The sequence below is a fragment of the Siphateles boraxobius genome, unplaced genomic scaffold (genome assembly GCF_051911475.1).
Source record: "Siphateles boraxobius isolate OS27281-9 unplaced genomic scaffold, OSU_SipBor_1 77, whole genome shotgun sequence".
Taxonomy (NCBI): Eukaryota; Metazoa; Chordata; class Actinopteri; order Cypriniformes; family Leuciscidae; genus Siphateles; species Siphateles boraxobius.
This window is the reverse complement of record NW_027509205.1, coordinates 9,043,648-9,057,016: the sequence shown is the minus strand read 5'-3', so window position 1 is coordinate 9,057,016 and position 13,369 is coordinate 9,043,648. Positions and strand designations below refer to the sequence as shown.

The 13,369-nt window shown below is 49.3% G+C and overlaps 1 protein-coding gene across 2 annotated transcripts in view; it reads left to right on the top strand.

Annotated features, from left to right (window-relative positions):
* syt6a (synaptotagmin VIa) overlaps positions 1 to 13,369 on the top strand; it is a 126,167-nt gene that overhangs the window by 106,561 nt on the left and 6,237 nt on the right. For both annotated transcript variants that reach the window (XM_077217915.1, XM_077217914.1), the window contains 2 exons: positions 539 to 659; positions 1,772 to 1,943. In XM_077217915.1, coding sequence (XP_077074030.1) covers positions 539 to 659; positions 1,772 to 1,943 — 293 coding nt within the window. The remainder of the gene's footprint in view (positions 1 to 538; positions 660 to 1,771; positions 1,944 to 13,369) is intronic.

Here is a 13,369-nt window from a genome sequence, read left to right as displayed (position 1 = left end):
GGTTTGGTAAATGATAACACAAAATGTCATAATTATGAGACATAAAGTTGAAATATATATGAAAAGAGTTTAAATTTTGACTGTCATAACATTTTTTTTAATCTCATAATTTAGACTTTACTGTATGTAATAATTATGTAGTTTTGATTTTTATCTTATTTCAACTTGTGTCGTTATTATGCTTAATATGTCATAATTTTGAATTTTAGTCTCATAATTATGGTTTAGTATTCTTAGTATCAATCTTAGTATGGCTTAGTATAATTTCAACTTTTTATGTCATAGTTATTAAGGCATGATTTCATTTTTATTTTATTTTTTTCATGAGGTGGAAATGGGTTTCTATACTCATATCTTGACTGGGAGTGATGCTTGTGGAACAGAGTCTACTCTAATAGTATCTGTTGCTGGTACATTAATGCATATTAACTGTTTTTATCTTTATTATCCGGAGCTATTGAATTGAAAAGGTGACCTTTGTAACAAAATGTGCCAATACATCATGCTACATTGATTTGTCTGTGTCTGTGTCTGACAGGAGAGCGTAGACCTTGGGGAGATCATGTTCTCACTCTGCTATCTACCTACAGCAGGCAGATTAACACTCACAGTCATCAAGTGCAGGAACCTAAAGGCAATGGACATTACAGGATACTCAGGTAGAATTTCACCACTCAAAGCTTTACTGCCTTTGAGCATCAAAATACAGACATGAGATTAGAACAAGGGGAGAGTGGGGTGAAAAGTGTTATAAGCACTCTCTTAATCTAGAGAACATACTTTATATGACTATCCATTTAGAAAGAAACATTTGGTAACACTTTAGTTTATGGTCCAATTCTCACTAGTGTCCAATTCTGACACATCCTAAAGTATAGCCAATCTATTTTACCTCTGTCTCATTTCTCCTTGCCTAGAGGACAACATAAGTAAAAAGTGGCACCACTCTCCCCTATAATTGGTCCATTTGGTTTCATGCCTTCTGGAAAGCTTTTTTTATTTTCTCATATATTGTTAATGCACACGTCCAGCACATTCTAATCATGGTTTCATGTTACAAATTGGCATCTGTTGAGTCTGTTCATATTAACAAACTTTCCCAGAGGTAAATCAGCAGCATCACTGAGCGAGTTAAGCCAGACAGTCTAAAGAAGCATTACGAATGTGATGCAGGGAACAATTTTAAGCTCCAATAACATGAATTACTCACACATCTTAGTTTTTCCTTATAATGCTAGTGTGTCACACAACAGACATTTTTACTTTTATCTGCTGAAGAGTAAACGTTTTTCATTTGCAGTAAAATTTTATTCACACACAGTGGATAATATCTGTTTAGAAGTGCCCCAAGCTAATTTGGTGTCTGAACAAGTACTTCTCATGTGATTTGTTCTGCTCAAGCTGGAAGTAGTTTATGGCTTACTAATGCACACGATAAATGGATCAGACAAATTGCGCAATAATGGAGAGGGATGGAAATCAGTATGCAGCTCTGATGTTAGAATCAGCGCTCAAGTCATTTCATTAAAGCTATAAATCTCAACGGCCTTCTATTCACACTGAATGCAAAGTTGGCTCTATGAAGATACCCAGCATTAATTTCTAATCTTGTCACCAAATAAACTTCAAGCTAGATGATTGATTAAACGTATTGTAGTATGCACTAGTTTCGATTAAAGTAATATAATAAATTAATGAAAAGTCAAACTGCAAATGTGAAATTAATAGCGTTTAAATGATCTGAACTAATACCAGTGTTTTCTCTGAGCAGATCCCTATGTGAAGGTATCCCTCATTTGTGACGGGAGACGTCTCAAAAAGAAGAAGACCACAACAAAGAAAAACACCCTGAATCCCACCTATAACGAGGCTATTATCTTTGACATCCCTCCCGAGAGCATGGACCAAGTCAGCTTGCACATCTCAGTCATGGACTATGACCTGTATGTAACAGCTATTTCTCATTTATACATTGAAATTTAACCAAAAGTGAAAATTCTGTCAATATTAACAGCAGTGGTTGCAAATGTAAAGGAAAGGAGCTGGATCTGTTCGCAGCAGTAATGATTTATTAACAAAAACTCAAAACAAAATACTCAGAACACACTTGATAATTAACATGAACAGAACAACCGAGTAAATGCGACGAGAACAGATAATTAACGTCTCTGGTTACATATGTAACCCTAGTTCCCTGAAGGGAACGAGACACTGCGTGACAACGCTTTGGGAACGCCCCTGCGTGAGTGCGTCATGAAGCACGTATGAAATCAGTCCAATGGCGAGACGGAACGTCATAGGCGGGTGACGTCATCGACCAGGAAACTATATAAGCACCCCAAAACACAAGTGCATCAGCTTCTGATAAGACTGAAGCAAGTGCTCACGGGCATGCTGGGAGTATGGCACAGACACGCAGCCTTGTTCCAATCAGGGAACGTCCTGGTTGCGTATGCAACCCACCGTTCCCTGAAGGAGGGAACGGAGGACTTAGTCGACGGTCGACTGAATTGGGATCTCGCTAGAGAGCCTATCCTCTTCGAGTACAATTGAACGAGCCAATGTAATTGGCGTGCGTGATTCGCATCACACACTCCGCCCCCGCGGCGCGGGTATAAATACGGAAGTGGATGCAGCCTCCTGATGCCAAAGTCTCCTGATGCCCCCGCAAATTTAAGGCGGGGAAGGACAGGGCTTAGGCCAGGGAAGTCACTGCTGTTCCTACAGGACCACTGGGAAAGCGTTCCCCGTACATTGGAAGGAAGGGACGCTGCGGAAGCCACATCCAACCCAGAGGGAGGTAACGTGGAGAATACATATATATGAACTGGGCGGAAACCGGGCAGTCTAACATATGGAATGTCACTGGGGTGGCTCCAGCCTAAGACGGGGGAGACACACCGGACAGTGACGGCAGAGAGACTCTGCCGAGGGAAGACACGGGCTCGCCGCAGGGAGCCGTATCGTGGAAGAATACACATATGGGGTCGCCGTAGGGACCGCAACATATGGACCCATTCTAACACAGGTTCCACACTGCTTACGAGTGGTAGGCCTAAAACCAGACGTTCCGCACGTCCGACGTCGGAGGGTTGTGGAGGAACTCAACAGGGTTCAATTTTAAGGGAACTCAACTGGAGTAGAAAGGCGCACGTATCCAGTCCATAGGAGGGGAGCGGCGCAGCAAGCCGACACTTGAACCGGGCTCACGGTGAAACTGGCTTCATGAGAAGGGAGCCCACGGGAAGCAGCGGTTCAACTAGGTGTCGTCCAGCCCCCAACTCTAGAATCTGTTTAGCAAAGCATATCGTCAACGCCCAGGCGGAGCACTTTACACTCATCATAGAGGAGCTCAACACCTAAGTGGACATGTTGCATCTCGGATTTTTACCGAAATGAAGGCAAGCACTAAGTGCAACTTTGCATGGAAACAGCCTTCCCTCTCTGCTGAGTTCCAACAGATATTTGTATAGCTGGTCTGAGGTCTATGGCTTGCATTCTGTACACGTCCAAGCGAAGGGACAGAGAAGCCAGGGCTGGATCTGCCTCCTCCAGGGCAGCGCTTGCAGCCTCACCACCTGCTCCTATTACGGGAGAGGTAGGAACCTTGGGCACAATCCGAGCCGGGGTCTCAGCTTGTGAGAGTTAGCCGGCCCAGACTCCAGGCACAATACGTTGACCGAAAGCGAGCAAGTCCCTACCCTCTAGTAGAGACCACGTGAGCAGGAGAACTGATATAACAGAATTTTTAACTCACTGCCTGCAGTGGCTCAGGGGCGGCCTCTGCAGTGCAGTCGCACCAGGGACAAGGCCCAAGAGGATAAAGAGGGACGCAAGGATTTACAAGACCTTGCTCCTCAGGAACCTGACGATCAGAACGTGCGTCTGCACACTTCTGCAACACGATGAGCGTCGTTTAAACACCGAGGCAACATCATTTTGAGGGTGAAGGAAAACAGCCTACTCCAACCCATTTTGCAGGAAAGAGAGCACTGAAGCGATCGAAAGCTTTCAGGATCTCCTCTGGAGAGAAGACGCACTCAACGACTAGGTTCCACTTCTAAAGGCGTAAGCACGCTACCCATTTCTAGGGGGTGCTCGCAGAAGTGATGGTAACTATCACATGTCCCTGTGATAGCCACCTGAACCTCCGCGTTCAGATGTAAGACCGCCCGGAATCTACGGGGGAAGAACGCGGGTGCCATCGTGCCCCGTCCCTGAAAGAGTTTTCAGGGGAAGTCAGGAAGGCTGTCGATGGGAACCAGGTCTAGTTGGGCCAATAAGGGGCAACTATGAAGACCTGTTCCTCTCCTGACTTGGCACGTAGGTGCAAGCAACGGGCGCAAAAAATCAGGAGCATTGCTCAACACAACATGTGAAGATCACTGGGCTTCCGGAGCATTTTCTGCTCAGCACTTGAGTGTGATAAGTTCACTGAGCTTCAGGAGCATTCCTGCTCAACACCTGAGTGTGATAAACTCACTGAGCTTCAGGAGCATTTCTGCTCAACCCTTGAGTGCGAAGAACTTCACTGAGCACCAGGATTATTTCTGCTCAGCACTGCGTGTGATGAATTCACTGAGCTACAGGAGCATTTCTGCTCAACACCTGAGTGTGATGAACTGACTGAGCTACAGGAGCATTGCTGCTCAACACCTGAGTGCGATGAACTTCACTGAGTTTCAGGAGCATTTCTGCTCAACCTGAAGTGTGATGAATTCACTGACTTGAGCAGGCGCAAGGCGACCATGAGTCGCAGTCGCTTTTAGAAGGCTCACTGGGGTTAAACGCATTTCTGCGGGCCCCTGGGGCAGCTGAGAGCCAATGTTTGTCCAAGGGTAGTCCGCTCGGTTTGTACAAACACTGGCAGGAAGACGAAACCGGAGGGGCAACTGAGTGGCCCCGGAATGGTCATGACCCAGCTGGACCCAGGGGATGGAGTCTCCACTTGCCCTGGCTATAACTGTCGTGAGGCTCGATGGCGGCACGGTTGAGTAGAGCGGGAAGAGTGGAACAAAGCGTCCTCAGAAGCTTCTGACTCCAAGGAGGAGGTGACGGGTGAGTTGTGACATGTAAGGGAAGCTTGCGCAACGGTCGCAATGTCTAACAACTCGAGGCACGAATGCCCGTGTAGTCGAGGGTCGCCCAGGCCCCCGTTAAAACACGCCCTTTGTACATGGCCCCTCTGTTGAAGAGGGTTTGGCAGCAGACCGGGATGAACTATAGTCACACAGGGTGAGCTGCTCTGCCACGGTCACCTCGGGACTCGATCATGAAGCTAGCGCTGAAGCGGTCACATATGGAGGAAGCAAATGGCTGCAACTACTATATACCCCAGGAGCCTCTGAAAGTTCTTTCAGTGGGACCCTTTCTCACTTCAAACACCAGCTGAACACATTCTCATTGGAGAGACGTGTTAGACCGAGTCCATCTCCAAAACTGAAAAAGAGATAATCAGCCCGTGGGCGAGATTACTCTCTTCCAGTTGACCTGAAGACCCAACGGGCTCTGGAGCACTCGAAGGGAAGGACACTGTTCTGATACTCCACCCTTACACGCAACCCACAGGATGGCCTGCGGTGCGGAAGGTAGAGATCTGTTTTTAAGCACATGTCTTTCAGGTCGGAGCTGCAGACCAATCTTGGGCCAAGATGGTCACGACCCACCACCTAGTAGCACGAAGAACGAGTTTACAACTGGCCTTCGTACCGGCTGGAGGAGCGGCTATATCAAATCCTTCGCCAGCAGGATAAGATAAGCACGCACAAGTCAGGAGCACTGCTCAACACTCGGTGTGATGAGTATCACTGAATTTTCAGGAGCACGTCTGCTCCACACCTAATGTGATGACTAGCACTGACTTGAGCGGGGTAGCCGAGCCTGAGGTGGGGCAGCAAAGTAGAGAGAGTGGTGTTAGTGTGCTCTGCAACACTTACCTGTCTCCACAAGCGACAGGGGGCGCGTGAGAAGGCGGATGACCGGGTCCTCGAACGAACCAAGCTGCCTGCTGGCGACCAAGGGGGAGGTGAGGGGTGTAAGGCTATACAGGGTCACACCCGCCAGACTGGCCCTCTTGGGACCCAGGAACAGATGAAATTGCTCTCTCTTTGAAGTGTGGGTACCGCTTGCTCCGCTTTTTTTTTTTTTTTTTTGGGGAGCCAGCGGCGAAACAGACACACACACAAACAAAGGCTACACCCGGCCCTCACCCGGGGGGAGGGAGTGATCGTGCCACTACAAGAGCATCTCATCCATTCCTGGGCGGCCCGCTCCGGAATGCTTTCGCTGTCGCTTGCCACCTGGCTTGGCAGCGCCTGGAGCGGGCTGGGCACTCTACTGCGGCCGGCTCCATGCTGAGGCCTGGGTGGTGGCTGCTGTGGAGGGCCAGCAGGAGCGGCGGCCGGGGAACGCCCACGGCGACGAGAAGGCGGAGGAGCTGCCACCGGCGGCGGGTGGAGGCAGCAGCTGGCCACCGGGGCAGGATGTGCCGGATGACCTCCGTCTGCGCTTGAGCGGCAGAGAACTGTTGGATGCAGTTCTCAACCTGGGAAATTGGGGAGACCAGGAACCGAACCTTGTCCGCTTCCGCCATACGAACCAGGCTGAGCCAACGAAGGCGCTACTGGACCACCTAGGTGAATATCGCCAGACCGATCACGCACGCTACGACACTCATGCCCCGGAGGGTGAGGTCGGATGCAGTGCGGTGCTCCCCTATGAGCGCACGGTCTGGATTACCCTCGTGCATGCCATGGGTGCCCTAGCCTGCAGCAACGCCATGGCACGCAAGAGGAAGCGGCTTGCCAACAGGCTTTGTAAGCTCTGCCCGTCGGAACAGATGAAAACTCACAGGCCTTAGGGGGGAGACGAGGATCCCCCCAAAAGGCAGCGGCCGCCGGACACAGGTAGACCTGTGTCGACAGACCGCTCCAATGGAGGGACACATCGCAACCCTTCACTGTTCCTCCATCAAGGGTAATGAGGGGGAAAAGCTATTCAGGCAATTTCTGGCAGAGAAAGATGCTGTTCACCACCTGATAAGCTCTCCATGCATTTCGGGAAAGAAAGGCACTGGGGCGGCGAGGTGAGTGCCAGCGCGGCCCGCCCCAAGATACCAAACTCCAGATTCCAACCGAGACTGAACGGGACACGGTGGAGGTTCCACTCGAGCCCGGCAGCCTCGGCGGCCCGTTTCAGCATAGCTGGTAATTCTGGATCCGGCTCGGGCAACATTGAACTCCCGGAGGGAGACAATGCAGCCGAGTCATCATCTCTAGAAGTCAGCTCACCCTCCGATGCTGCAATCGGCGTCCTGTCCTCCAGGGGAGCCCCGAGTGAAACCGCTGGCCCACCCATTACAGATGGACCAGCAGACAACACAGGAGGCTCCAGTGGTTGCAGTGGAAGGGAGGAGTGAGGAGCCCACAGGGAATGGTTACCGGGCGGGACATCCAACACTATCCTCCGGTCACCCATCCCACACAGCACCCGAGGGTGGGGCATGGTAATGGGGACTCGCTCTCCGCGAACAGAGGCGAGTCTCGCCCTCAACACTGCGACAGTCATGTTCCCACAGTGAAAACATGAGCTGTCCACAAAAGCTGTCTCAACGTGCTGTAAGACCAAACACGTGACACAACAGTTTTGACCATCAGAGAGAGACAGGGAACGACCGCACCCAGAAACGCACGGGCGGAATCACATCTTGAAAAAGACGCAAACGCACCCGTGTTGCTCTTTCAGAAAATAGGACCGTCACCAGTGCCGGAGCACACAGGGGAATGACCACGGCAACACTGAACAGAGAACTGAAACAGTGAAGCACTCACTTTTCCGCCCTCTAACCAGCCATCAACACACACAAACATTTAGAAATTTGTTGCTGTTAAAACAGCAGTTGAGAGCTCAAAGCTCGCGATCACCGCTGCACTCGCGCTGTAGAACACCAGCACTGGGAGAGTCTTCCTGAAGAACACCGACACACTCGCTCGTTGTAGACAACAGCACTCTCAGAGACATCAAACGATCGGCTCCGAAGCGAAAGGCAACTAGTGCGTGCATCCACTTCCGTATTTATACCCGCGCCGCGGGGGCGGAGTGTGTGATGCGAATCACGCACGCCAATTACATTGGCTCGTTCAATAGTACTCGAAGAGGATAGGCTCTCTAGTGAGATCCCAATTCAGTCGACCGTCGACTACGTCTGACGTTATCGACTGAAAGGGAACTAGGGTTACATAGGTAACCAGAGACGTTCCCTATCAGGGAAGTCGAGCTGCGTAACAACGCTTTGGGAACGCTAATACCAAAGCCGCCATACGAGCAAGTGTCCGTCGTGTGAAGTCAGAGCCCACATTCGGACGAAAGCACCTGCGCCCCTGGAGTGGAGCTGAAGTCAAGATGGTAAAACTTTACGAATGTGTGCGGTGAGGACCAGCCTGCCGCATCGCAAACGTCCTGAATTGATACTCATGACAAAATAGCCTTTGAGGCAGCCATACTCATGGTTGAATGAGCCCGGACAGTCAAAGGAGAAGGCTGACCGGAAGACTCGAAGGCAAGTGAGATGGCCTCGACCACCCACTTGCTCAACCTCTGCTTAGATGCAGGACAGCCCTTCCTAGGGGGTCCAAAAACAAACAAACAGTTGTTCACATTTTCTCCACAGGGCAGCTCTGTAAAGACTCAGGGGCGGATCTAATCCGTGGGGAATTTGCATATCATAATTAATAATTGGTAATTAATAATTATTCATACATGTTTGGATTAGATCAGTCTTACATGTTAATAAAACTCCCGATAAGGGATGATATGTCATTTTACCTGCATGCATGTCTGTGTATCCTTGCACTTAACCACAAGTTGATTGCAATTAACTACACGGACCACGTCTTACAAAACAGGCTAAATTAATTAGCTCAATTGTCAGACTAATATTTGTGGGAATCCACAATATCATCTTACTTTATAGGATTTCAGGAAAAGCAATTCTGTGGCCACAAGAATTGGGTTTCCTGCCCTATAAACACATACTCTTTAAAGTATCTTTAATTTGTAAGCTTGTTGCTATAAGATCTTTTGACACTTAAGGGACTTGAAAATGAGCAAAAAGGCAGTACATCAATCAAATGAATATAATGGATTTAATAAGGCAGAACTACTTATGTATTTACTACGGTTACATGGGATATATGTATTTACAAACATAATAAACAACAAAACACGATAAGGCATCGATGAACGAGAAATGCATAGAGTGTGGACAATGGAAACACGTGTGAGAGGGGAAGAGGGAGAGAGAGAGAGAGAGAGAGAGAGAGAGAGAGAGAGAGCGAGCATTGGCAACATTCACCCTGACAGTCCCCTGTCTGTAACAACACGAAAACATCATCTTAATGCTTCTTAGAAGCTCTATAAAGAGATATACTTAAGTTTCTGGGTCTCTCTGGGTCGCGGCATTCCTGCGCATGCGTGAGCGGAGTCCTTTAGGAAGCGTCACTGGGTGCTGCTTGGCGCGCGTGTTGAACGGAGTTTCCAAGTCTTTGGGGTAACATTACCAAAGGAAAATAGTTCGGCTAAGTTCGTTTCACTTTGTGGAAGTGAACAGAGTCGACTACGGAAAACAAAACTTTGACTAGAAAAGAAAATAAATAAAGATCTCTACGGGGAAATCACGCGGAGTTAACGTCACATCTTTGCATGGCTGGTGAAGAAGCGTGTGTGCGTCTCTCGCCACATGGTCACGTGCGCGTGTATCTCCTTCAAAACGAGCGCGCGCTCGTTTAAAGGTCCCTTGTAGATGGATTTGCTGAAGAGACATGTCACGCGGTGTTCTTTTCACACGTCGATTGGAATTAAACACGGAGACTTATCTAAGACTGAAAAACACAAACTAGACTAGAAACAAATAAAAGAAAGGCGAAGAGCTCGGCCGGAGGCGAGACGTTACATTATGACACTAGGACAAGAGGGTAAGAGAGGGATAAACTGGTATTCAGTCCTTTTGAAGACCTGACGTTTCCGCCTTCTTTTGGAAGAGGGTCCAATCAGGAGCTGTCCCTCTGGAGGGAGATTTTATGACCCTTTGTGTTATAACCAGGCATTTAAATCTCTAGTTTCATTGGGTGTTAAAGAGAAGAATCTTCACAATTCTTATAATACTAATGTGTCACAAAGTTTAGCAAAATGTAATGTCAATTAACAAATGGGGAATGAAGATTGGAGTTTATCGAGACCAAACTTGCCACAAATGGATTTGGTTAAACATTAGTTGGCAAAGTTTATTCCACCTCAAGGCATAAGATTTCCTAGTGGCCGGAGCTCTGGAGTGGAGGATGGTCTCCACGACCTCAGTCGAGAGACCAGATTCTATGAGCTGGGCCCCCTCAGAGGCCAAGCCCACAACCTCCGTAGTTCTGGGCGGGGGTGAAGGATCAACCCACTCGCCTGAGAGAGAAGGTCCCTCCTGATCGGAATCTCCAGGGGAGAGCCGTCGAGGAGAGAAATAGACCACCGATGTGTTGTCTGACCGGACAAGAACATGATGACCTCTCAGGTCTGGGAGGAAGTGTTTCAGAGCCTGAAACACCACCAGCATTTCTAGACAATTATATGGCAATGAAAATGATGGTCCTCACAGACCCTGAGCAGGGCGACCACTCATGATCGCCCCCCCAGCCCGTGAGGGAGGCATCCGTCGTTAGCGTTACGCGACGCAGGGAGCTCCTAGCACGGGCCCATGGGACAGGAACCAAGATTCTTTCCGCTTAGCCAGGGCGCGAAGACACCGTCACGTGACCCTGATCATGTGGAGCGGGTTTCCCCTCGGGGAGAACCCCTTGGCCCTGAGCCACCACTGCAGCGGTCTCATGTACAGCGGGCCGCAAGGTATAACGTTGGACGCTGCTGCTATCAGACCAGAATTCTCTGATATTCTTTTACAGTAAGTGACTGGCCTAGCTTTGCCTGTTTGACGGCTAAGAGAATCGAAGCTATACGAGCAGGAAACAGACGTGCCTGCCTCGTCGTCGAAACCCAAACCACACCCAGAACAGTGGTCCTCTGTAATGGAGAAAGCACACTGTTCTTGGCGTTGAGCCTCAACCCCAACTTTTGACATGGGCGAGCACGACATCTCGATGCCGAATCGCCCGATGCTCCGATTGAGCTAGAATCAACCAATCGTCGATAAAATTAAAAATGTGGATACCCTGGAGTCGGAGCGGAGCCAGAGCTGTATCCATGCATTTCGTGAAAGATCAGGGAGATAGTGCTAGGCCGAACGGAAGAACCCGATATTGGCGCGCTTCACCCCCGAAAGCGAACCTCAGGAACTTCCTGTGTTGTGGAAGGATGGAAATGTGGATGTATGCATCCCTAGATCTATCGTGACAAACCAGTCCTCGGACCTGATTTGTGACACGATCTGCTTAATAGTGAGCATCTTGAATTTGAGCTTCCCTACCGAGCGATTTAATGGCACAGATCTAAAATTGGACGCAAAACCCCATCCTTTTATTGGAACGATGAAATATTGGCTGTAATAACCTAGCTCCAAACTGGGAGGAGGAACCCGTTCTATAGCCCCCTTTTGAAGGAGCGTTTTCACCACTTGTTCCATTACCAGAGCCTGCTCGGGGCCCACCACTGTGGGCAGAACCCCCTCTGCCAGAAATTCTACTAAGTGTACCAGTCTCTCGAGACTGGCCTCTGGTATAACTTGAGCAGCAAACACAGTGCCCTGTAACGGCGCACAGGCAGGGAACAACTGGTTTGACTGCCCTGAGACCCTCCTCAGAGGGAGCGAGCGTCCCTCGGGAAAGCGCTCGCTGGGACCGTCTACGCCCCGGCATAGAGGCGGGGTTGGCAGAACGGGCCCCTGAGGGCACCGAGGCAGAACGGGCACCGTAAAAAGAGGTGAACACCTTTCTCCCTCGGTGGGGACCACCCTCAGTGTCCTGACTTTCATGACATCAGGACTTTTTCTTGGCTGAAGCCTTCTTCGCCAATATAACTGTCCTCAGATCAGTTCTATCACCCGTAGGCATTGGCTGAGGGTGCCGCGGTCTGGTCCCACTATCTAGCAGGGGGAGCGCGAGACGCGACACACTGCTTCTGCCCTATGCGAAGAGCTCGTAGACGGCCGGGGCTGCTCCCGCCCAGCAGCCCCGGGGACGTGAACTTTTAATGGAAGAAACTTTTTTTTTTTTTTTTTTAAGCTGCTGCCTTTTTTTCTTCCTGAAATTTATCAAATGACAGAATTAACTGATTCACCGAATAAACCCGCAGGGGAGAGAGGAGCATCTAAAAGAAAAGCTTTTTCTTTCTCTTTCATAGTCGAAAAATTAAGCCATAAATGACTCTCTGCGGCCACCAAGGCTGCACGCAGAGATAAATCAGCAGCCTGACGCAGTTCTCGAACCACGTCAGAACTGACCTCCTCACTCTCGCTCACGTCCCTTAGCAGATCAGCCTGGTATGCCCGCAAAATCAACATAGTATGCAGACATGAAACAGCCTGACCCAACGCCGAATACGCTTTACCCCGAGGTATTTCTTAAAGGCTTGAGGCTAAAGTCGGTGCTTTAATGATGAAGCAGCCTCGGAAGAGAGATGGCTCGCAAGCGTCTATTCTACCGAGGCATAGCGCCATAATATTTTGCCTCCGTTATATTAGAATATGTTTACGTTAGAAGGCTAAAAATTCTATAAGAAACCGGCTTCTTCCCTGATCTCGAAACCTCAGTATGGAGATCATGAAAGAATGGCAAGCACCGCCGTGGAGGTTGAACACAGGAAGGGAGAAATCTCTCATCTAATTTAGATTCAGTAACAGACTCGTGCCTAGCCGTTGGCTACTCAATGCTTAATATTGACACAGCTCGAGCAAAAACCTCCATAAGCCCTTCGCACAATACTGACAACATCCAGCTCCTCAGAACTGGGTAATAGAATGATGGTGCCTCAGCCCGGGTGGAAGAAACCGCAGCGCGTTCTTCCGAACCCGGATCTGAGGCACTGGATCTACCAGGTAAGGGCTGAGAAAAGGCAGAGCCCGTCTCAATCCCCGCTGATAGATCCATATGCGATCCCCACGATTGAAGCCTTCGCTGTGCCTCGGCAACAGCGGGACCTGAACCGCGGAGAGCACGCACCGAACCACTCTCCTCGAAGAGGGCTCGGCGGGAGCAGAGCGTTTTTATGGGCAAACGCTCGCAATGCTCACAATCAGTTCCCTCGAGAGCTGACTGGGCATGCTGCACTCCCAAACAAACAACACACAGATTGTGTGGGTGTCCCCACCCGTAATATAACGTGAGCAGGGATGAACACACTTTCTGAACTGCTGTTCGCTCGCCAGTTTGATATA